Raw genomic sequence first — 23,044 nt, 5'->3', positions numbered from 1 at the left:
TTAGTGGCTCCGCCCACGACGGGACAGGGAGGTGGTGACTCTCCGCGACGTCGCAGGCCCTCTGGACGGCCTGTAGTTGGTTTGTGAAATCCGAGCTCTTCAGCAAGGCGTCCCACTTGGACTTGTTATGAAAGTTGGAGCCCACGTTGTACGGGCACAGCCAGAGCATGTGGTCGAAGGAGCAGCACGCGTGACCGCATTTAGAGCACGATTGCGGGAAGTTCGGGTCTATCCAACGAAGCGCTCTCGGGGTGAGGTAGGATCTCGTCTGTAAAAGCCTGAAAGCAACAGCCTGAGCCCTGTTCAGTTTCGGGCTGGGGGGAGGGAATTTCCTCCTGCTGTGTCTGTAATGTGACGTAATTTCATGAAAGGTCGTAAGATTATCTTTGAAGGGGCAATCCTGCGGGAGAGCCGGACCGTTAGCTCGGGCGTGGTTCGTGAATTCACGCGCCAGGCAGTTGGCCCGCTCATTAGGGTTGCAACCCGCTTGGTTAGTTACATCGTTCACGTGCGCCGGGAACCACGCTATGGTATGACCTCCAGTGTCTTCTCGCGTAGTAATACAAAAGGATCTGTTGACGATATCGGCTGCGTGTTTACAAACTAGAGCGGACGAGAAAGCCCTGACCGCCGTGCGCGAGTCGGAGAAAATGGTCGCCGGGCCTTTTGCGGCTTGAAGAGCCAAGGCTATCGCGGTTTCCTCCGCCTCGTTCGCGTGTTTAGCGTAGATTGATGTGGCGCTGATAAGTGTTCTGCGCGCGTCAATGACCGTGATTGCAAACCTGTCTTCGCTGCCATATTTGGCGGCGTCAACGAAGAATGCATCTGCCCCGTAAGGATCGATTCGTTGAAGGATGGTTCTAGCCCGCGCTCTTCTGCGACCTTCGTTATATATTGGGTGGCTGTTCCTCGGTACAGGCTCAACCTTTATACCTTCACGGGCTTATTTAGACAGGGGGTGTCTGTAGAGCGGTGCCTGTATAGGGAGTTCACCAGCTTCATCAAGAATCTTGATTCCCAACTTAGTTGACGAAAGCCTGGAGATCTGTGCAATAAACTGCTTCAATTAATTCGTCTGTGGTATTGTGAATTCAGAGTTCAAGTAGTTTTACTGTGCTAGCGGATTGTGGAATACCGAGTATTCTTTTCACGCCGGACCGGACCTGATGAGCGTGTAGAGTTTGTTCTTTTCAATTTTGCACCATTTGAGCTACGGTGCCGTGTAAGTAATGTGACTGATGAAGAAAGCTTGGAAGACCCTGAGTAGGTTGTCCTCCTCGAGTCCCCCCCTTTTGCTTGCAATTCTAGTTATGAGTCTTAGTATATTTTTCGCCTGCACGCCCAGCTTGTTAAGAGCTTCTGCATTACAGCCTTTGGCGTTGATTAAAAGTCCTAAAGTTTTGATGGAGTTCACCCTCGGAACAGGGTGCCCTTCTCGTGTTGTAATTTCGACTGGCAGCATTTCCAGAGGCTCGAGGTTCCGAATGCCCTGCTTCGACTGTCTGTAGAGGAGGAGTTCGGATTTGGTCGGTGACAGCTTGAGACCCATGCATGTAAGAAATTCTTCCGTTACATCTATGGCCGCCTGGAGAGATTGCTCTAGATCGGCAAGAGATCCCCCCGGGGAACAGATTGTGATATCGTCTGCAGAGATTGCGTGGTCTATTTTTGGGAGTGTGGCCAGCCTTTCGGAGAGTTTATGCATGGCGATATTAAATAGTAGCGTGGATAGGACAGAGTCCTGAGGGGTTCTGCAGTTGCCCAATTCGTAAGGACTGCCCGAGATCGTCCCCAGTCGAAGGAAAGCTTTCCTTTCCGGTAGGAACGAGAGAGTGAAATTAAGGAATTTCCGCCCTAGGTTGAGATGGGAAATTTTGTTCAAGATGTGTTCGTGAGCCACCTTATCAAAGGCCTTAGCGAGGTCGAGTGCAATGATACCTCGTACGTCCCGCGTCTCGTTATCGAATATAGATCTTTTCAGGAGGAGCATTGAGTCCTGTGGAGAGTCCCTTTCTAAAACATATTAGATTATGCCTAAATAGTTCGTGGTTTTTTACGTGTTCGACGATCCGATTATGTACTGCATGTTCTGCCACTTTGCAAATGCACGATGTTAGAGAGATGGGACGCAGGTTATTTATGTGCGGAGGTTTCCCCGGTTTGGGGATGAGCACCACCTTGGTGGTGCGCCATTCCGACGGGACCTGCCCCGAGCTCCACACCTCGTTTATCTCTGCCATTAGGATTTCGATGGCGTTGTCGTCCAGGTTCCGGAGGAGCTTGTTGGTGACCCTGTCTGGCCCCGGGGCCGATCTTCCATTTAGATTGAAGAGTACGTCTAAGATTCCTGAAATCGTAAAAGGTTCGTTTAATTCTGGCCTGTCTAGCCCCGTGTAAACCGCTCTCGCGCTTATGCCTTGCGAATCTCCTTCCTTGCTGGGTAGGTAAGTTCGCGCCAGGTCGTTGACAATTACATCGTTTGTGAGGCCCGAGGTGACCTGCTTATGTATGAGCCTATTGACGGCGAGATTTAGCGCATTCCGGGACTGTTTGTCGTTAAGGAGGCTTTTAAGCAGATTCCACTTACTACCTCTTCTCATGCGACTGTCCGTTTCGTTGCACATTTCGCCCCAGTGTTGCAGGGCCAGTTGCTTGGAATAGCACTCTCTATTTCCTTGTTTAGTGACGTTAGTTTTGCTCGTAGTCGGCGATTTAATTTCTGCATTTTCCACCTCTCTCCAAGAGCGTGTTTAGCCTCCAGCAGATGTGCTAACTGCGAGTCCATTTTGGGGACTTCAAGTTCTGTGCCGATTTCTTTGGTCGCGTTTTTGACGGCCTGTCTAAGATATGTAATTAGTTCTTTGAAGGATTCGCTTGAGGGGACTGTTTCGGCTCGAATTTTCCGGAAAATATCCCAATCAACGTATTCGTATTTGACCTGCACCGCGATTTCGAGAATGTAGTGGTCACTGCCCAAGTCCTCTTGGAGATTATCCCACATGCCCTTGATATTTCGGAAGAATGCGAGGCCTGGCGTTGTCTCGACTGACCGAATTACCCCTTCTAGTGGGAAACCTAGGATCTGTAACAAGCGTGAGGTTAAAATGGGCTGCACATTCGGCTAAGTTTGTGCCCTAGTTGCTTTTAAAGCCGTATCCCCATTCCGTGTTCGGAGCGTTGAAGTCCGCCGCAATGAAGAGGGACGCATCTCTGGCTGCCCTGATTGCGGAATGGAATAGTGCATTAAAGTCTCTGTTCTTATCTGCAGGTGAACTGTAGACGTTAAGAATAAAGACATTTGCGTTGCTCGACCTACTGGGCACGAGCTCGATCAGTTGTGCTTCTAGTCCGCTACGATATTTTGGAATGGTGTGCTCCACAAAGAAGACGCTCTTCTGAGGTTTTTGCTATTGTTATTTTTTATTTATTTAAGCATAAAGCTGTCATGTCTGCAATGAATTGCTTTGGATTGCCTGTTGCTGCTGCTTTGTATTTAGGGGCTGTGGCTCAAATAAGCTCTTTTTCTGCAGTTCCCGTCTGTACTTCTTGAGGCAGAAATAAATTATCATTATTGTTGTTATTATTATAATATCATGTTGTACCGGCCCAGGGTTGATTGCAGCTCTCTGGGTCTGCGGTGAGATATGCTGACCCAGAAATTATTTTACCGTGTCTATTGGACCGCATTTGGGAATTTTCCGCTATCATCTTGAGCGTCGGCACGGGAATATATAGTTGGATCGTACTGCCACCGATGTTTTCAGCTTTTAGAGGAAAGCATGCGCTGCGCCGCCGCTTGACCCACTCATCTATATTCTTGTACGTTATAGCTACAAAGCGTGCTTCTACTATGTGCTTCGTGTTGATTTATTCTCTGTTTAGTCATGGTTTCGAAGTGTGCTGCCATATTCCATTATTCCACCGATATTGAGATTGGCCTGCTCCAAACTTTTTCAAAATGAAATTTAGACTGCTCCAAACTACTCCAATACGCAATTTTACTAGCTCCAAAATGACTTTGGGCAGTCTCACCCCCAAGCGTACGTTTCATTAGTGCGCATCCTTTCCGGACAGAAGGGAATGCTAGTGACTGGGTCGCTTATGTGTGTTGACAGCGACAGCGTTTTCTATTAAGCGTGCATGGAACTAGTTAAAAGCGGACACATTTTTTTAAAGGTTCTTGCGAGTGCGTAAGGTATGCAAGTTTAGTTGTTCTCTTAAGGCACGTGTCCTGTACGGACTAGAGGAAGAAACATCAATAAGTGTTAAGAAACATCTTTATCAGACGCAAGTATGCGTGGAGTTCTTAGCACAAGGCTAGCGCGATTTTGATTACATATCCTCTAGAGTCAACGAGGCTCTTTAATGGCAACAGTATGTGTGATAAGTAGTCCACTGTGATAGAGTATCAACAGGCTGTTCATGAAGTGGGGCTGCATAAGGCGTTTTGAAGCATAGGTAATTGAGAGCCTTTGGGGTTTAGTTGCACGTATACCTGTGCTCTCATGCAGCACGAGAGTCTGGTTTGGTTCAACTCAAAAGGAACATGAGCGCTCGCTTTGGCGGCACAAAATTTTGGGATTGAAATTTGCAGTCACCAGTGGAGCGGCTTATATTAAAATTTTAGTATGAAGCCTGGAAAGTTAACAGCCAATTCCGGGTGTTTGCACGCGTTGTGGTGTGGTGTTGCCGGGATCTACTCTTTCGTGCCGGTTGTTGCAAGATGGTTGGAGGCATTCCGAGTTTGCAGTTGTTTCAGAGAGCCAAGCCATCTTCTTGGTCCCAAGCCATTCTCATCCTGACCAGTGGTTGTCAGCACTGGCCAGTTGCAATTTCCCGGGCCATGGAGGAACTGTTACGATTGACCAGCAGTGACAGCAACCTTCGAACCTCTCTTCGATTTCCTGAGATGAATCGCTTAAGCTTTGTGAAGTTAAAAGTATGTTCCATCAGTCGACCAGTGGCGGCACTATGGTGCAACATGTTTGATGGAAGACAGCGTGGTTGACGGATGACGACACCGGGCCACCGACCATGACGTTTGGACAAAGAAACTCCATTGAAAAGTTCGTTCTGCACAGTTTCATTATGGCTGCTGCTTGCTGCCCAAACCAATCGGCCCAAGAACCAGCTAGTAGCTAGGCCATTCCATGAGCCGAGATGCGTTAACTGAGACAAGCGTGAACCCTCCTATTAACGCGTGTCCCCTCCTTTCTCTGGGGCAGTGAGCTGTGTGCACCTGTGGGTGCGTCCGATTGTGTTCAGGGAATAAAAGTACTGGAGTGCTTATACGCATCCTTGCCCTCAAGCCTTTCGCAACTTTGGATGCTCCGATTGGAGGAAGGTGTGATCGCAGGCTTTCCCGACATAGGGATCTAGGGAGGACAAAAGGGATTTAAGGGGACTGCTGAAGTGTGTGCTAGTGTGCTCTGAGGCATGCTCGCCAGGAAGATGTAACTTTCTGACCTGTAGCTCATGCTACGAGAATGATGTATTGCTCTCCGTGCTCCGGTCAGTACGATACCCCTTGTTCTATGTAAATAAGTTGGCAATTATCATGTAAATAAACTCCCTCTCGACCTCGTACTCTTCACGAAAGAAGCAACCCTCGTCAAGAAAACTTGGATGACGGTGTGGGCCCTGCTTAGCCTCTGTGTGGCGCCCCGGTAGCGTAGGCCAACTACCCGTTACGAGATGCACCAGTGGCGTAGGGTAGAAAGTGACCCTCTGTGCGATGCCAGACTCCGAGGCCATGACTCCCGGCTTCTACACTGCTTGAATGCGAATGGTGATTCATAGTTTTTAATTTGTTGTAATCATAGCTGTCACTGTTTGACAGCTCTGAAGAGCTCGCACAGCTGACATTGTCCCCCAAAGACACTGTGTCAATGTTCCAACACGGCCACGAATCAGCCAAGCGTCTGCTCTTCCCCGCTTTCATTTTCGATGCTGGTGGTAGAGGCGTGCATTGCACACATTCCCCGCTGGTGTGCCGCTCTTGACGTCGCACGAATCGAAGATGTTTGCTCGGATGCTCGGTCTGGTTTCGATTTCGCTTTGGTGTTTTTTTCGTTTTTTTTTTTTTGCTGATTTAAAATTATTTCCGAAATTGTGGAAGAAATCTACTATCAGACGTTTGACAGGGGGGTCTTGGGAACCTAAATATGCCATGACCTTGACAGTAAAAAAAATTGCCAGAGTTGCCCTTTAAGCAAGCTGCGTTCACTTGCACAACAGATGCAAGCATGAGTCCCTATTTTGTTTTACACCACAGGTCTGCTTATGAACAATGCCACATACTTGCTGGCAAATACGTGGAAAGATGCAGTACATATTGCAGGCAGTGCAGTGGTATGCCGGGACCGGCACCAGGGCTTACTCACCAACCAGCACACAAGTGGCAGAAAGCCAAGTACATATAAACAGTTTGACTCAACGCTGCGCAACAAACTCGGTTTATTACACTCCTTTTGAAGCATTGTATATTTTTCATAAATGTCACCTAGGCGAGAAAAAGAAAGATGTATGGACACCAGGAAAATAAAAGTACCCATGCTTTCAATCCCGTTAGCAGTATGTCGCAAATCTGTGGTGTGGGCACTTGAAGAAAACACAAGGAAAGACAGGTCATTCGGTATTTCTTGACAGTTGTAAATGCGCAGTGCTACTCCATGTGTCCAACAAAAGAGGCCCAACACTGAAGAAACCTAAAGCACTAATCTTTTACAGCAGTGTTGCAGTGGGGGCTTCTCACTGGCCAGTGCACCTCTGAACACAACACAGCTCCAGGATCAACAGTAATGGGGCCCATCAACAAAGTGCGCAGAGCTAGGAAACTGGTTGTTGGGCTGTCTGTTTGGACACACACCTGGCTGCAACGTAGAACACCTGAATAGCAGAATCAAAGTGCTAGTGTGTTGTGCAACGTTTTCCAGTTGCCAACCTAATACACGGCCCAACCAGCTTTGCACAGCCTGGATGCGCAGAGGAAGAGGTGTGCACTGTATGCCAGCATCCCACACATGGGACAAGCTCAAGTATCAGAGTTGAGAAAGCATTGCACACGTCGGTTTATTAAATGTCCATTCCTTCAACCGCATACCTCCAGTATGAAAAACCATGTAGTACAGTTACCCCAATGCGCAGTGATGAAAACACACACACACAGAGCAGAGACAGAGATGTTATGTACACTGCAAGTGCTGGTTTCAGCCAAGGACTGAAAACCCTTTTCAAGATGCTATCGAAATATACAACAAAGGAAACAGAGAAACCCGGGAGAGTGGTCGTGCATGACCGGGGTTGCGCATTATATGTACAACACACACATGGCAGCCAGACAGACGCGCCAGCCTTTTGTCAAAATTACCAAAATGTCCACAAGCGTGCAAGGCACACGAAAGGCTATGCACATCCAAACCACTCCTTGCATCACTGAGTGGCTTTTCACCGCACATGCGGCCACGAGGCTAATTTTTATTTGAGAACATTTTTCTCCCGTCAAGTGTGTTATGTACAGAAATCGGCACTCGTGACCGACGACGACAAACTCGGCAAAATGGCGAGCATGCCGACCACCCCGCTGTGACGGCAGGACTGGTTGGGGAGGGCGTACTGCTTGAAACCGGGCATTGTGTAAAAAAGAGGTGGTGTGGCTCGGCAGACTGCTGCTGCTGTACGCCGGGTCCGGCCGGCGTTGCTCCATGTGGCAACTTGGTTCCTTAAAACTCGACCTGTGCACACAGACAGAATGGAACCTTGTTCGTTCAGCACATTCGTCTCTGCAAGGAGAGCTTGTACCAAATACAGAGTCGAAAAGACTACAATGTGATCCACTTATGGTGCCAGCAAAACCAAAAATTTGTTGCTACAACTATACTTGCCAGCACTCAGGTTGACGCTACCATGCTATGTTCAATATCCATATGGGTCTGATCTGGAAACGAGACATGAGCCTTTCGGGCAAGCATGAGAGAGTGAGGTCACAAAGGGCACTCTGCTCGCCTAACGGCGACGCTAAACAGGCATGGCATCTGCAATGACTGCACTCTTTGCCGCTTCAACTTCCATTTTCTGTTAGAAATTGGCCGGAATTCATTATGCTGTAAGATTTAACAGCATTAACTTGTTGCATGTCTGGAAACAGTCACCAGCTCCTCAGATGATGGACTTCCATTGCTGTCAATTGTCTGGCTCTTGTGGCTAAAAAACTAATTAATCTAATTTCAACAATTACTTGCCTAATTACGACCTTGAGTCATTTTCAAATTATGCCTCTTTGGTAGATCAGTTCTACATTTTTAAGGAATTTGCAACTCATCTTGTGAAACACCCTGTACAGACACTTTCTGAGACCCCTAAAGATTGTTGAGTCCCATTTTATTTCTACTAACACTAGGTAAATATTTTTCAGGGGCAGATGCAATGAAAGACAACAGCGTCAGCCTTTTGCATGTCTGTAACCCGTTATGAAATACTCGAACAACAGGCTTCAACTTTTGTATTAAGGTGACTCATCTAACTTTCTCGGTTAAAAGCATTTAATTAGGCTAATTTTGATATTTACTTGTTGAACTATGCCTGAAGTCATTTTAAAATATATGCATCTGTGTAATCCGAAGGAACTTGCTGAATTATTGCATTCTCCCTATTTTTAAGAAGTTCGAGCACATTTTCTCATCCTGTAAGAATGAACAATTCTGTAATGAAGATTAATAAGCAAGCCTACTGAATAAACGTTTTATCATTTAGAAACTCTCGTATGAAGCTTTCCGAACTGCATGACATGCATGCAAATTAAGCTTACTATGAATATCGATGACTACACCAAGAAATTTTATATCAGTGGCAAGTTTTATTGTGTTGCTGCCATTTTTTATGTCAACATATGTTGTGGTTTGCCTTTTTAACGCGACAGTGTTAAGGGCCCCATGTTGCAGAAAATCTGGTGTCGGCGTCTGGCATTGGCGTCCCGTGAGCGAAAATTCCTTACACATTTAGGTATATATGTCACGCCTTGCTATATGACATGCGGTATACGCGGGTTATATTGCCACACCATTCTGTCACTAAAGTTGTTGCTCATAACTTGTCTTACATTCTTGAGAAAGTTATCCCTCAGAATTTTGAGAATGACAGCCCAAAAACAAATGTCATGACAGCCCATGCCTAACTTTTCTCAGGCAGAAAGCAACAACCTGCACACTTCTTGGTGCAGCCGTGCACTACCTCCGGCCAGAGGCCGCATTTCTACCAGAAAGCTCACCTGTGTGCATAGCGTTCGCCGCCAGCCCAGTAAACATCACGGTTACATGTGCTGCAGTTGCAGGAAGAAGCCATCGGGGATCTTTGAATGCTATCGTGTGCCACTCTTAAATGTGAAGCGTCCTCCGAATTTTTATTTGTAAATGAGAAGGAATAAAGATAGTCTTCATGGGATTAAGTGTAATGCCATCACTTATGCACTAATGCTCTAAATGTCGTAACTCAACAGTGACTTTGCCACAAGGAGACTTTCATTGCTATCCATGACTAATATATTTGTGTCATCAGACTAAAGAATTGCTTTAACATGACCATCTGAGAAGGCAAATCATTAAGATAAATAGAATGGCCTGAGAATGAAACTTGGTCATACACCAATAATGAATTCATTGCTTGGTCTTGACTTATCAATGTGAACAATCTGTCTTTCAAATCAGTGAGAGATAGCATCACTGTTCTGTCACTGCAAAATCGTTTTTTTCTGACACTGCCACAATGAACTTCTCTCGAGAACTTGTGATGAGCCTTTCCTTTCATATTCGTGCACTGTGTACAAAAGTCCACAAAGGCATACATACACCATCTAGTGCGCTTATCAATCAGTCAATCAGTTTTTACAAAACTGAAGCCAGCGAGAAAAAAAGCAGCATCGCAGTGCCGCTAGACTGGCCTCACCGAAGTCAGCAGTAGCAGAAAGTACACGCGAAAAATCTATGCGACACATGCTTACAAATACTACACACAATTATACACAATAACAATGAAAAAATGCAACAAGGTATGAACATAATGTTATGATGGTAGTTTTGGTAAGACTTGCTCATATTTATTTGCCAAACACTGACAGAATAAGGAATTTGGGTGTTATATAATTTAACACTGCAAAACCATGAAAGCATATTTACTGTATTTACTCGCATAATGATCGCACTCGTGTAATGATCACGCCCCTGAATTTTGTCGTCAAAATTCTATTTTGTTTATTTCCCGTGTAATGATCGCACCCCGAACTTGCCGAAGCGATATGTCGTGTGCCAAGTCTAGCTAATAATGATCGCGCTTACCATCTGTCGAATGCTACACGAACGACTCTTCCAGACAAACCAAGCGGTCTGCACGCACCAAACATTCTTAAGTAAATACCTCATTTCATTACTTTCATCACTTTCCGCACTTCCACGACTAAAAAAAAAGCTGCAACCAAACTTGCCTTTATTATGTGTAGGCTTTATAATGGTTGTGGTCAACAACAACAAAAAATGCGCCTTTCGATTCTTCTATCTGCACTCGAGAGCACGCAACAAATCGCGAGCGGCAACGATAGTAGCCACGTTTACACTGATATGTTAAAAGTGTACCCTATTCATACGCCTACGCTTGTAACACAGCTAAGATATTCACCCACCCTTAGCGGCAACGTGCTGTATTAGGATAGTAGAGAAGACAGATGCCGCAGTTTCCGCAGCATGCCCCCTATATGTTCCTATATGTCACTGGCAACTAAGCGCGCCCATCTGTTTCTGTCCCCTCAAAGCGGACATGGCTACGTTATTGCCGCAGACTTGCCAATATTAACGATATTCTTCATTACAGATACGGAAGAAACTGTTTCAATGCATGTAATGTACTCACGAGAAGAAAAAAAATCGCGTTCGGCGTGTTCGGCTTGCTCCGCCGGCCGACATTCTTGTTTTGGTGTTCCGCACTACATACAGTGGCAGCCCCCTATTTGTTGACCTGTTGTCATATCGCAGCAAATGCGGGATGAAAAAATGTTTTTTCTTTTTGCGGGAAATTTAACTCGCGTAAAGATAGCACCCCTGAATTTATGTCAATATTTTTTTGACAAAACAGTGCGATCATTATGCGAGTAAATACGGTAGTTCTGCATGGCGGCAATAGGAAGGTGTCTGGGATATTGGTTGAATAAGGTGTTCTGTGTTCAATCATTGAAACATTCAACCAGAAAGCACCATTTTAGGCAACTATCTTCGTATACAAACACTCTAGTCTACAATAAAGAAAGTTAGGTTACAAGCAATACCTAAACCATTCATAAATGCAAGTGGTGAGGGAATTGTAAGGTATATCAGCAAAAGTGTATAGCATTTACTTTTGCAATGCAAGAAGTTTTAACTACTATTTGACGCAGCAACACTGCCTCAAACAACAGCAGTTCAATTAAGGATGAAAAGAAAAAGGCGTAATACAAATCTAGCTTTGTCTTGATAGGTTGCATTTATATCATGGATGCAACAGCTGAAATGGGATTTGGAGCAAGTATTTGAGCAGAAAAATCAATATTTGTAGCAGGTTACGAGGAAAGAAAACCATATTTTGGAGCAGTTTAACAGAGGAGAGATTATGCAAAAACCATTGACAATGATTGTCAATGTAAGCCTGAACAAACTCCTCCCTCTTCACAACTCAGTTGCCTGAAAGCACATGCCTTTTCCCTTACCTTCCCTTCCCCAAGTTTGACCACCGGCGTACTACCAACCTACAATGAAAAAAAAAAGCCAAAGAAAGCTATTCGCTTTCAAAGTTGCATTGCAACCAGAAAGCAGCAGTGCAAAAGCAACTCTTTGGGCACCCGACACCAAGCACGCCCCAGACTATTCTGTTGCTGTGTCTCCGCTACTGGATTGCATGGGCAACATCTGACACAAGAATGATGGCAAAACTGCAGGTTGCTAACATTGCTTTTCTGTTAAACCTAGTGTGACTGATAACTTTTGCAGTTAGGCTGGGCACTTTGGCGCAGCGTGGCGCAACAAATTTCATGCTTTTATCACTGCTTGGCACAGCTGTTGCACCCTTGATTTATATCTATTACGTATGCATGTATTATGCACTCAGGGCTGCACATTGTGAATGTTCAGCGCAACCACACTTTCCCTTTCTGCACCAGTTGAGAGGTGGTGTCAAAGAATGCCTTCCTGTGCGAGCTGGGGTTGAGAAGAGGGCGGCAGAATGTGCAGAGTCACTCCTCAAGCAAGGGGACTAGGAGAAGCATCGAACTGCTTAGCACTTTGAAGGTGAATGCCATACATGCTGCGAAGAAGTTCCAAATGCTCGATGCTGCATATTTATGTCCCCGTCTGTACGTTTGAAAAACTCACCAATTTTTCAACACTTTGTTTCCCAGGAAGTGCTGCCATCCTGTGTGGATACAATGTTTCTTCTTCTTTTTTTTTCTTCTTAGTCTCTTAGTTTTCATTCCACAGCTTCTTTACACTGGCGTTTCAGTGACCGCTCGTGCACCCGCCCATGCGACGGCGCGCAGCGGTTAGTTTTGGTTTCATCTCGTGGGCTGTCTCCATTTGCTGTGTTCGTAAAAATTGATGTCTACCTAGTTTCTAATCTCTCAGAGTCACTGCTAGATGCTCAATTGTCTGTTGCTCACAGGGGTGCAATTACATTTGTTCATAGGCGGGCACTGGTATATACAAACGATGCTGCTGTATGCAAATGAGGCTGCCATGCCTGCATTTGTTTTCTCGAGACTCGGCCAGCGTAAAACTGATTGCCCCTCTTTGGCGATGGAACGAAGGATTATTACAAGGTCTCTGACTCGTTTGGTTCTTCTGACTGGGGTACAACCTACACGGTGCGATTATGCTATGGGCGAGTGTGCTGGTTGCCCTGGTGCAAGTGAGTCGAGCTGCGATCTTCTGATGCGGACTACTACTCTACTACCCAAGTGCCGAATCTGAATATATCTATTTCTGTGTATCTACTTTCTTTAATACTTATTAAGAGTATTTATGGAAGCCCATCTGTATTCATGAATAAACAATGCATGTATACCTATGGAAAATATTTTTTTTGTCACTTTATAATCACTCTAAAATATTGTGGTAAATTTTTTTCGATATAGGTCAGTCTGAACATTTTAAATTTGTAATAAAAGAATTCGACCCTCAAAGGGTTAAGTTTTGTGACTGCACTATCTTTGGGGTAGGCCCACATTTTTAGACTTCACTACTTTCAAGATTGGCCCACATTTTTAGATTGCTTAAACTCACGGGAATGGTCTATGTTATTACACTGCATATACTGGGAACGGCCCACACTTTTAGACTACATAATACTCACAGGAATTAGCCACATTTTTAGACTGGACTACTTTAGGGATTATTGGCCCACATCTTTGGACTGCTGGTACTCATGGGAATGGCCTACATTTTTAGACTGCACATACCCACAGCAATGGCCCGCAATATTAGACTGTTTGAATTATAAATGCGCTGCGCAAGATGCACAAGAAAAAAAAAAAAGAGGACAGGACAGAGCACAGACTACCAACTTTTTTTCATGAAACAACAGAAAGCCTTCGTATAGGCAACCTAATTGCATGCGCCACCCAGATGTGCAAAAACTAGACATTCAAACTGCCACCACCAACATGAACTGTGCATGCTTTCACTGGTGAAAGAAAAAAAAAATGGTACGACAGGGATAAGGTCATCCACACGACCATCTTAAAAACAGATTAACAGCAATACCGAAAAAAAGGAACAGACAACAAAATAACAGATAAACAGCAAAAAAAAGAGGAAAACAACTGACATAAAACATATGCAAAGTTACCAATAACCGACACCAATAAAAACAGAAAAGCAAATGATGAAAACAATGCGATCAACTTCCCTGTCTCAAGAGTAAAATTGAAGGCATCCTTACACACTTGTCCCTATGTTGCCTGATGAAGAAAGCTCCAACAATTTTCCTTTCGCTCTTATCACATGCTTTTGCCATGACCCTGATTTGATCGAACTGCGGTGAGCAGTCACAACTCTTGCAACTCTGACTGGCAACATAGGTACAAATGCGTAAGCATGCCTTCAATTTTATTATAAGACAGGGAAGTTGCTTTTCTAGATGGCTATATATTAAAGTTTTTGGCATTCCTTTGGTCATGTTGTTTTCGTCATCATCCACTTTTCTGTTCTCATTGACATCGGTTATTGTTAACTTTGCATACGCTTTTTGTCAATTGTTTAGTTAGTTTTTTACTGTTTATCTGTCTTTGATATCTTTTTCTCTTTTATTTTGTTTTGCTGTTGATCTGTTTTTAATACGGCCTTGAGGATGAGCTTTCCTTGTCGTATCAATTTTTTTTTAAAGTGACAGCGTTCACACTTTGTGTTGATGGTGGCAATTTGACTGTCTAGTTTTTGCGCACCCAGGTGGTGCATGTGATTAGGTTGCCTATATGAAGGCTTTCTGTCATTCCATGAAATAAAGTTGGTAGTCCTGTCCTCTTTTTCTTTTCTCGTGCATCTTGCGCAGCATATTTCTAATTCAAGTATGAACCAACTAGTTGGCAAGGAAGTATTGTTTTAGACTGCATGCACCCACAGACACGGCCTACATTTTTAGACTGGAGTATCTCTGGTATCGTCCCACAAAAGAGGCTAGAAACAGACACATCCGTTATGGAAAAGTAGGGTAACTTGCCAAGGAAAACATTGTCTTCAAAATTATGCCTTTGCAACAGCATGTCTCAAGCTCTGCTCTTTTGAGTACAACAGTTCCACCACTGGAGCGGGCCATTCGACCCCATCAATGAACATAGTGCATACACCATGCCTGTATGATCACACTGCCCTGTTCAACACAAGTCTGAAGGTGGCACTCACCTAAACTCACTATGAGTCAGACATAAAGTTCACCTGGCTTTTCAGCTCCTCCAGCTCCTTAATTAGTTGTCGTAAAAATAGGGACCTGCAAGAAAAGCAAATCAAAATAAAGTTTTTCCAACCCCATTTCATCCAACAGGTATGCTATAAAAATGCAATGTATGGCTGTGCTACTGCCAATATGTGCTGTAGCTCTTTGCTAGAACTAAACTCCATTCCCAAGCAACTATACTGTACAAAACAAGTGCATAAGTGCCAAACATCTTCCTTTACTTACACAAGATTACAAAGTTGGCATGATACGACTCAGCTGCATTCTAGCTAGTGCCTCCCTGCACGAAGTGCTATGAAAAAAAAGTTGTTTAACAAGAGAAGCTGCACTTTTGCCTGCAACAATTCCTGCAGAGCACAAATGCAACTGCTTTGCAGGTAGAAAGATGACCGCCATCAAAATCTACGCTGCATCTTGAGTCATTCTCTCATTCCTCTGTGCAGACGACAACATTGGCAATCAGCCAAAGCAGAGTCAAAATGTGCAACCCAAGTTGCTAAGCCTTTTCGGTGGCTCATCACACACCCAGGACAAGGTGCTGAGCAGCAACTAAGGTAAAGCAAACAGGTCAGCTCAGTGCACTCAGTAAATCAGTGCAGCTGACCAATGCTTTCACCTACAGCCAAGGTGTGAGAGCTCTCACCACCATCGATGGGTTGTCTACCATTCATTCACAAACTAGCTGGCAAACCCATCTCACATAGCAGGCCTGTGCATTGCTTTGCTACACTGCAAGATGTTTACACACAGCAGTGTAAAGAGGAAAGAACCGGCGATAATAACACAAGTACATATTGCATCCCAACACTTGCTTGCTTCAGTGCTTAATATAAGAGCTCATCCTTGTCACAACGTCACTATTATGCACTCTAGGAAGTTAATTTTAACAAGCAGGAATAAAATGATGGTGTTGCAACGGTCTAATAACCTTAATTTTTCTTTTCACAGCATCCACAGAAGTGCCAGACTACTTGGGTTGGTCCTTTGCACAGATGGGTAGTCTCTTAAAAACAGAGGGACCAACACATTGTCATAACATGAATGTCAACTCACTAGTTTTAACCAATGTAACACAGAAAAACTTCCACTGAGAAAACAACTGCCAAAAATTTTTCTCCAGTAGATAGGATGTGATGCTATTGCCATGGCCATGGCACCATGTACGTATTTCAGGAAATAATTAATGGTTGTATCTGTTTGTTTTGATGAGTTCAGTGGTGGGCTGCAGAAACAGCTGTGGTGGTATGTGTGGGATACTCAATAGTAGCTGCAGAAGTATCACTTTTCTTGTCAGTACATACCCCGGCACTGCACTGGTAATGAGTAACAGACTGAAATTCATGTCGAAAAGAGGCAATCATATAAAAGAAATTGATTTCTGAGCCTTTTACCATAATAATTAAACTTTTAGGTATAACAATGTCCAGCCAACATTTGGACACTCTTGCCCAACATTTGGAATGCTCTCGTCATAACTCAAGGAACCGCTAGTTTTGTTGTGTTGCAATGCCAGTTGACACACAGGTATCATCTGCAACAAAGCTATCACTGATTCAATTTCTAAGCATTCCAGCTTTTTTAGCAAAATGTTTTTTTGCATCACATCTCCTCTTCATGAGTACTGCATGTGAGAACAGTCTGGTTTACAAAGAAAAATGAAACAAGTGAAATTATATAGGGCAAAAGCACTTTATACGTTCAAGCTTTCAAACTCCCAACGAATATTGTTTACTTTAATATAGTAATAAAGGACACTGTTCGGAAAATCTTGTGTGTGTGGCAAGTGTGGTGCCTCCTCTTGCATGCAGGAACATTCTTGTGCGTGGCAGTGGCAGCAGACACTACGAGAAAGGCCACAAATTATTTGTTTGTCAGATGGGTGTACGTGGAACAGGAAGAAGTCACTTGAGTGGCTATTGACGAGAGCTATTTCTTCATCACAGTTCACTCTTCAACATGGTCAAATTTCTTCATTAAGTCATTCATAGAAAGAGTTTCACAGCAAAGCTGCTATTGCAGCTTTGTCAGAAGTTCATGCAGAGAACCACTGCAGCTGCCTTAAGGGGCCCTGAAACACTTTTTGAACATAGTAAGAAAGTGTTGCCAAACAGTTGAAACTGTATGAGAGGCTCCTATGAACCTATCAGCCAACTATTATTGCACTGAATGCAGCAGGGAATTTAGAATCCCGTGTCAAAAAGATAGAAAAATTGCTTGCTCTCACTTCCACAAAGTCATCATGCAGTGTCATCACAAGTAGCTGGGCCCACCAACAGCTGTTGGATAATTTTGGGATTGTGAGAAAATTCTCAGTAATACATAAGTGCTAATTTTGAGTTAAACAAATGAAACATATATATGTGTCTACAATCTCAAAATGACACACATTTCATCTTTGCACTGCCGGTCTATGCAAGACAGATGGGCGTAGCTGTGCCTGCTGCACAGTGTGGTCTACTGTAGCTGCCACAGGATGAGCCTTTTTGCTGCTGAGTCACTAAACTTCTAGGTGGGGCTTTGCCTCTTTGGCTTCTTCCCTGTGTAGCTTCCAGTGCACTAGCGGAGACAAAAAGAGAAAACTTGTATTGGCGCATTACTTGAAGGATCCGAAAAATTTTTCCAGCATAAGCGACATGACATCTTTTAGTAGTAAGGCCATTCTACAATTAGTTAGAAAAGTATTTCAAGGCCCCTTTAATAAAATTTTGAGGGGATGTTCAGCATGTCATGTCAAAGTAAGGGCAAAGTTTGATGTGCATAAGGTAATTCTGACTGCTGTGGGGAAACTAGAAAGTTGTGTTAATTGTAGCTCAATGGGGATTCCAACAGTACTTTCTTTCAGAAGTATCAGTGTTAGGAGATAACCTGCTTGTGAAACATGATGGCATAGCAGGGAGCAGGGTGAAAGGCACTGTGTCCTTCCCAGCCATCTATTTTGCCTACAAGACAAAATTCCCCTGTTATTGCCCATCTTCTGCTAACTTTGCTAGTGAATTGCACAATGTCCTGAATCCACACTAAACCCAAACGCACCCATTATTCTTTTTTTACTGGGTCACGTCAATATTCCTAATACTATTTGGTCCTCTGACCTCCCTATACCTATGCCATTTTCTACTGAAAGCCATTACTTTATTAAACAGTGTTCAGTATTTTCTCTTAACCAGGTTGTTACCCAACCAACTAGGCTATCCAATTAATGCAGCAAATACATTTTACCTCATACTAACAACTCATCCTCATGTGCTTTGTGCACTATCATATTTGCATGGCTTAAGCGACGGTGTTGCTCCAAGTTTTATAATCTTGAACACACAAAGAAAAACAGTGACCAAGAGTATTCGTAATCACAGTAATTGAAGAAATTATTGAATTGTTCCCTTTCCGGATTTCTTCTTCGAAGATTTTGATAACCAGGCCATTAAAACTAGCTGGAATATCTTCATTGCAAAAGTGCATGCACGAACTGACAGACTTACCAGAACCATCTGTTAAAATGTACTCTGGTATAACGCACATTTGAAACTACTTTTGAAAGATACTTGAAACAGAAGAAAGGGTCTCATCATTCTTCCAAATGCTCTCCCTCTGAGGAGTGGTGGAACGCTTACTTAGTTGCTAATAATACCTAGTACTAGTACTAAACTTTTCTGATCATACTCTGTCTGCATACGAAGTAGTGCAGGTTATGCCTAGCTGGTTGGTGTGGTAGGCAGCAAGCTGTTGCGGAAAGTTCGGCCTTAACTATTTTGCTACCTGTAGAAGTCGACCAACTTGACCGAATGTTTTTCTAAGTGCTGTTAAACATATTTGTTGGAATTCTTTTACTCACATCATTATGCACCTATTGAAATGATGACTGAATTTTACTATTTTTCCGATGTGACCACTTCTTGGCAACTGGAGCGTGTGGAAAAAAAATAAAGTTTCAACTGGAGGTATCGTCGAAGTTAGCCTGGATTGCTCCTAGTACTTTTTAAATAAAACCATGCAAAATCAGCACTTTGGTCAACTCAGCAACATAATTTTTTTAATGACAGCAGCAGTGAAGACACAGAAGCTGCTCCCCGGTCGCCCAATTTTCTGATTCAATGTCTGTTTTAATGATGTCTCAAATAACATAACTTGAGGTATAACACAAAAGGGCATGCAGGACGACAGAGGAGAAGAAAATACAGCATGTCTCCTCTGTCGCGCTGCGTGCCCTTTTGCGCTATACCTCAAGTTAAGCAGTACCAACTAGCCTACCAGTCTGTTCTTTTGATCTTCTCAAATAATGGTGGATACTCAAGAGTGCATGTTATTTTGATAATTGTGTTTGGCTAATATCAAGTGCAACTTTATTTTTTCCACCGTGGGCTGCTTTTTACCCATATTTATTATTATACTTGCGAAGGTACCACTTTCCTGCATAGTATGGGCATCACTATGGAGAGCATTGATGCCAATAAATCTTCATATTAATTGTTTTGTGTAATCTGACTCACAAAAGTTGGGAACTAGGAGCCAGGTGTACATTTTGGATATTTCAGACTTATTTTTTTTTTTTTTGCTCTCAGTTGGTATACTAAACACAGCAGTTTATTTTCATTTGGGTTCTTTGAGGTGCTACTTTGAAATTTCACATTAGGATTCTCAAAAGTAGCCTGAGCAATTAGTACTGCTTTCATCATCATCATCACAATCAGTAGCAGCAGCAGCCTATTTTTATGTCCACTGCAGGACGAAGGCCTCTCCCTGCGATCTCCAGTTCGCCCTGTCTTGCACTAGCTAAGTCTAACTTGTGACTGCAAATTTCCTAATTTCCTTACCCCACCCAATTTTCAGCCGTTCTCGACTGCACTTCCTTTCCCTTGGTACCCATTCTGTAACTCTAATGGTCCACCAGTTATCTACCCTATGCATTACATGGCCTTCCAATCTTGAAGCTAAACATTTCAACAGAATTGGCTGTCTGGTTGGGAAATCGATTAGGACTGTCAGACTGACTCCAACCAAATAACTGAATTTTATTAGCCCGACCTTTCGGAGCCCATTCGGCTCCTTCTTCAGGGGTTGTTCTTCGAGGGTGGTGGTGTGCAGCTTTTAAAGGGTCTTTTGTAAAGAAAAGAGGGGTGAGTATAGAAGGTGGGGAGACACATATCCATGGCCTTGGCGACATAACGAAAAGAAGAAAAGGACGTCCAGCCAGGCAGGTTCCCGCTCGAGTTCACCAACACCAAAACGTCAGCGCTGCCCCCCCTCCCCCCCGCCTCCCGTCAGCGGCACTCACGCGGGTCAAGCTCCCCCAGCACCGGTCATCCCAGCCGCCCAGAAACACGGCAGCAATCTCACCCCTTTTGTTCTCCCCCACTTCCCATCTGTGAAATGTCTCCCCACCTTCCGTACTCTCCCCTCCTTTCTTTACAAAAGACCCTTTAAAAGCTGCACACCGCCACCCTTGAAGAACAACCCCTGAAGAAGGAGCCGAATGGGCTCCGAAACGTCGGGCTAATAAAATTCAGTTATTTGGTTGGAGTCAGTCTGAAAGTCCCTTCTTATCTCCATTTTTTTCTCTTAATGTCAACTAGAGTATCAGCTATCCCCAACTGCTCTCTGATCACCACCGCTCTCTTCCTGTCTCTTAACATTACGTCTAAAATGTTTTCGTTCCATCGCTCCTGGCGTGGTCCTTAACTTGTTCTTGAGTTTCTTTATTAACCTCCAAGTTTCCACCCCATATGTTAACACCGGTAGAATGCAATGATCATACACCTTTCTTTTCAATGACATTGATAAGCTTCCAGCCAGGATTTGGTAATGCCTGCTGTATGCACTCCAACTCATCTTTTATTCTTCATTACTGCTTTACATCCATTCAAAACACCAGTGTTCAGGCTATAATTATATGTATCATGGTACATATTATATATTCCAACTACTATGTCTCGAAATAAAACATAAGAACATAAAAGCCCCTAAAATGAGCAAATTTCTAGCAGTAACGAAACAGTTTAAATGTTGGCACCAGGAGGCCACATTGGCGATCGGGTGCGGGATTACATGCATGGCCTAGCCTGACGCCCACATGCGCGAGGCAGAGCTTGGGTCCGTGAGCGATCAGCCGGCAACTACCTTGTGTGGACATGTACTGGATGGAACAGAGTAAAGCCACTAAAGCTCCAAACTGATTTTGTGCAGCTCAGTCTATACTGACAGTGCCGCGAAATTAAGGCCAAATGCCCAGAATTTGCACTTCACAACGACCTGTGACACACGTCAGGCTGTGCGATAAGTGACCACACCCGCGGTCATCACAAGTTTTCATGACTTATTTTAATGAAGTACAATACTGAGCAAAAGTCTGTAGCTGTGTTGGCACTCTAAACGCAAAAGTCGATTTTACAATCACAATTTGCTTGTTCAGACTGCCCAATTATTTGAACATTCTTGCGACATTGTCCTTGACTGAAAAATCGGTTGGTGGTTAAATGTGTTCCTAAGTCGGCCACCAGTGGTTGCTTAATTTTGCAATGCAGTCTGAGCACAATTCGGTGATTCAGTGAGTAGCCATAAGTCTGCCTCATGTAAGACTAGCACCTAATAAAAATAAAAAAAGAACGAAAGAAAAGAAAGAAAACAAGAAAGAAAGCAGGCCTTGCACAAGTAAATACGGTACAGTTGAATGCCTCTACAACAAAATGAACTGTACACCCAGCAAACCACAAATATCAATTGGACGCACCACAGAGGACCAAATATCTAAGACACTTAACAACATCTAGTTCACATGTTTCACTAGTACATGGCAGTCAAGCATCACCGAAAGAATGCCAAATGTCTTTGTGATTTGGACATCTCTTGCACATCAAAGGTTCCGCGCAGAGGGAGAGAGGGAGGGGGGGAGGGAGACAGACAGACAGATAGATAGATAGATAGATAGATAGATAGATAGATAGATAGATAGATAGATAGATAGATAGATAGATAGAAACACTTTTATGTAGGACACATTGAGAACAGAAAGCAATACTTCCGGGTCCCGTATATGCGTCCGGAAAACGAACGATCGAATGAACGAACGAATCCCCACCATGTGTATGTTTTCCCCATAATGTGCATTAAAGCCTAGAATTTCAGTTATGACCGCATTTATTTTTTGTAACGTAGTTATCAGTAGCAATTTTGCATGACCTCTGCACGCACTGCAGGACATCGAGCGTCAGAAGCCAAACTTTCGGTTTTGGTTACATCAATTTCTTCCTCATACATAAATGCTTTCTTTTCCAATTATGTCTATTAGTACACTGTTAAAAGTATGTAATATTCAGCTTGCTGATACATTCAGACAGATTATAAAGAAAAGAGAAGCTTAAACTCGCAATATCTTTGACTTCATATCGCCATGGATATCAAATCAGCACATGCCTTGACGCAAATGCAGGGTAGTGGACTTGGTGGCACAGACCAAATGACCATGCGGCTTCACCACCGGGCAGGCCACACATTTGCACGCAAACGGAACGCCAGTGGCTTTGAATGACAGAACAACGAATAACAAACCTGTGCAAACTCCGATCACGATCAACGCCCCTCAAAAACGCAACGACCACTTCACAGATGTGGGCACGTCAACATTAGCAAGCACTCGGCACTATATAAACCTGGCCCATGGTACCAAACGCTTCAGTGAGCTTGGTGGCACCGACCAAATGACCATGCTCATTCCTATAAACTCAAAGGCAGACCAATAATTGTTTCCAAATATTTTTCTAAAAGAATAAGGGAAATGCGCATGCACTTGTGGCATTCAGCGGCAAATGAAAGGGCAAATGGAACAAAACTTAACATTCGACAAACTGGGAATCAATGAGAAAGTTTATACTTGGGACCCAGTGAAGAATATTAGGACTGAGTTACCACAGAAAGGAAGTCTTTCAAAACATCCCCTATCCACTTTGACTTCGTTGGAATCCTCAAAAATAGGAAAGATTCAAAGTGACAGCCCAGTAACAAATTGGTATCAGGGTGTCTACCAAGTTGACATTTCCAAATTCCTTGAGTTTTCCATGTGTTCCCTGAGTGCCTTTGCGAAATTCCCTGA

At 43.8% G+C, this 23,044-nt stretch overlaps 1 protein-coding gene across 14 annotated transcripts in view; it reads right to left on the bottom strand.

The window, feature by feature from the left end:
- Window positions 1-6,439: 6,439 nt before the first annotated feature.
- The window catches only part of LOC126546064 (WW domain-containing adapter protein with coiled-coil-like), a 397,851-nt gene continuing 381,246 nt past the window's right edge, over window positions 6,440-23,044 (bottom strand). For 9 of the 14 annotated variants that reach the window (XM_072286068.1, XM_072286069.1, XM_072286072.1 and 6 more), the window contains one exon: window positions 16,637-16,802. In XM_072286068.1, coding sequence (XP_072142169.1) covers window positions 16,652-16,802 — 151 coding nt within the window. In that variant the 3' untranslated portion in view covers window positions 16,637-16,651. Of the gene's footprint in view, window positions 7,734-14,909; window positions 14,995-15,889; window positions 15,965-16,636; window positions 16,803-23,044 lie in introns of those variants that run through there. The other 5 variants (XR_008608402.2, XM_055061221.2, XM_055061222.2 and 2 more) reach the window with 3 other exon arrangements.

This window comes from Dermacentor andersoni, chromosome 1, assembly GCF_023375885.2.
Source record: "Dermacentor andersoni chromosome 1, qqDerAnde1_hic_scaffold, whole genome shotgun sequence".
Lineage (NCBI taxonomy): Eukaryota > Metazoa > Arthropoda > Arachnida > Ixodida > Ixodidae > Dermacentor > Dermacentor andersoni.
This window is presented reverse-complemented; position numbering and strand designations above follow the sequence as displayed.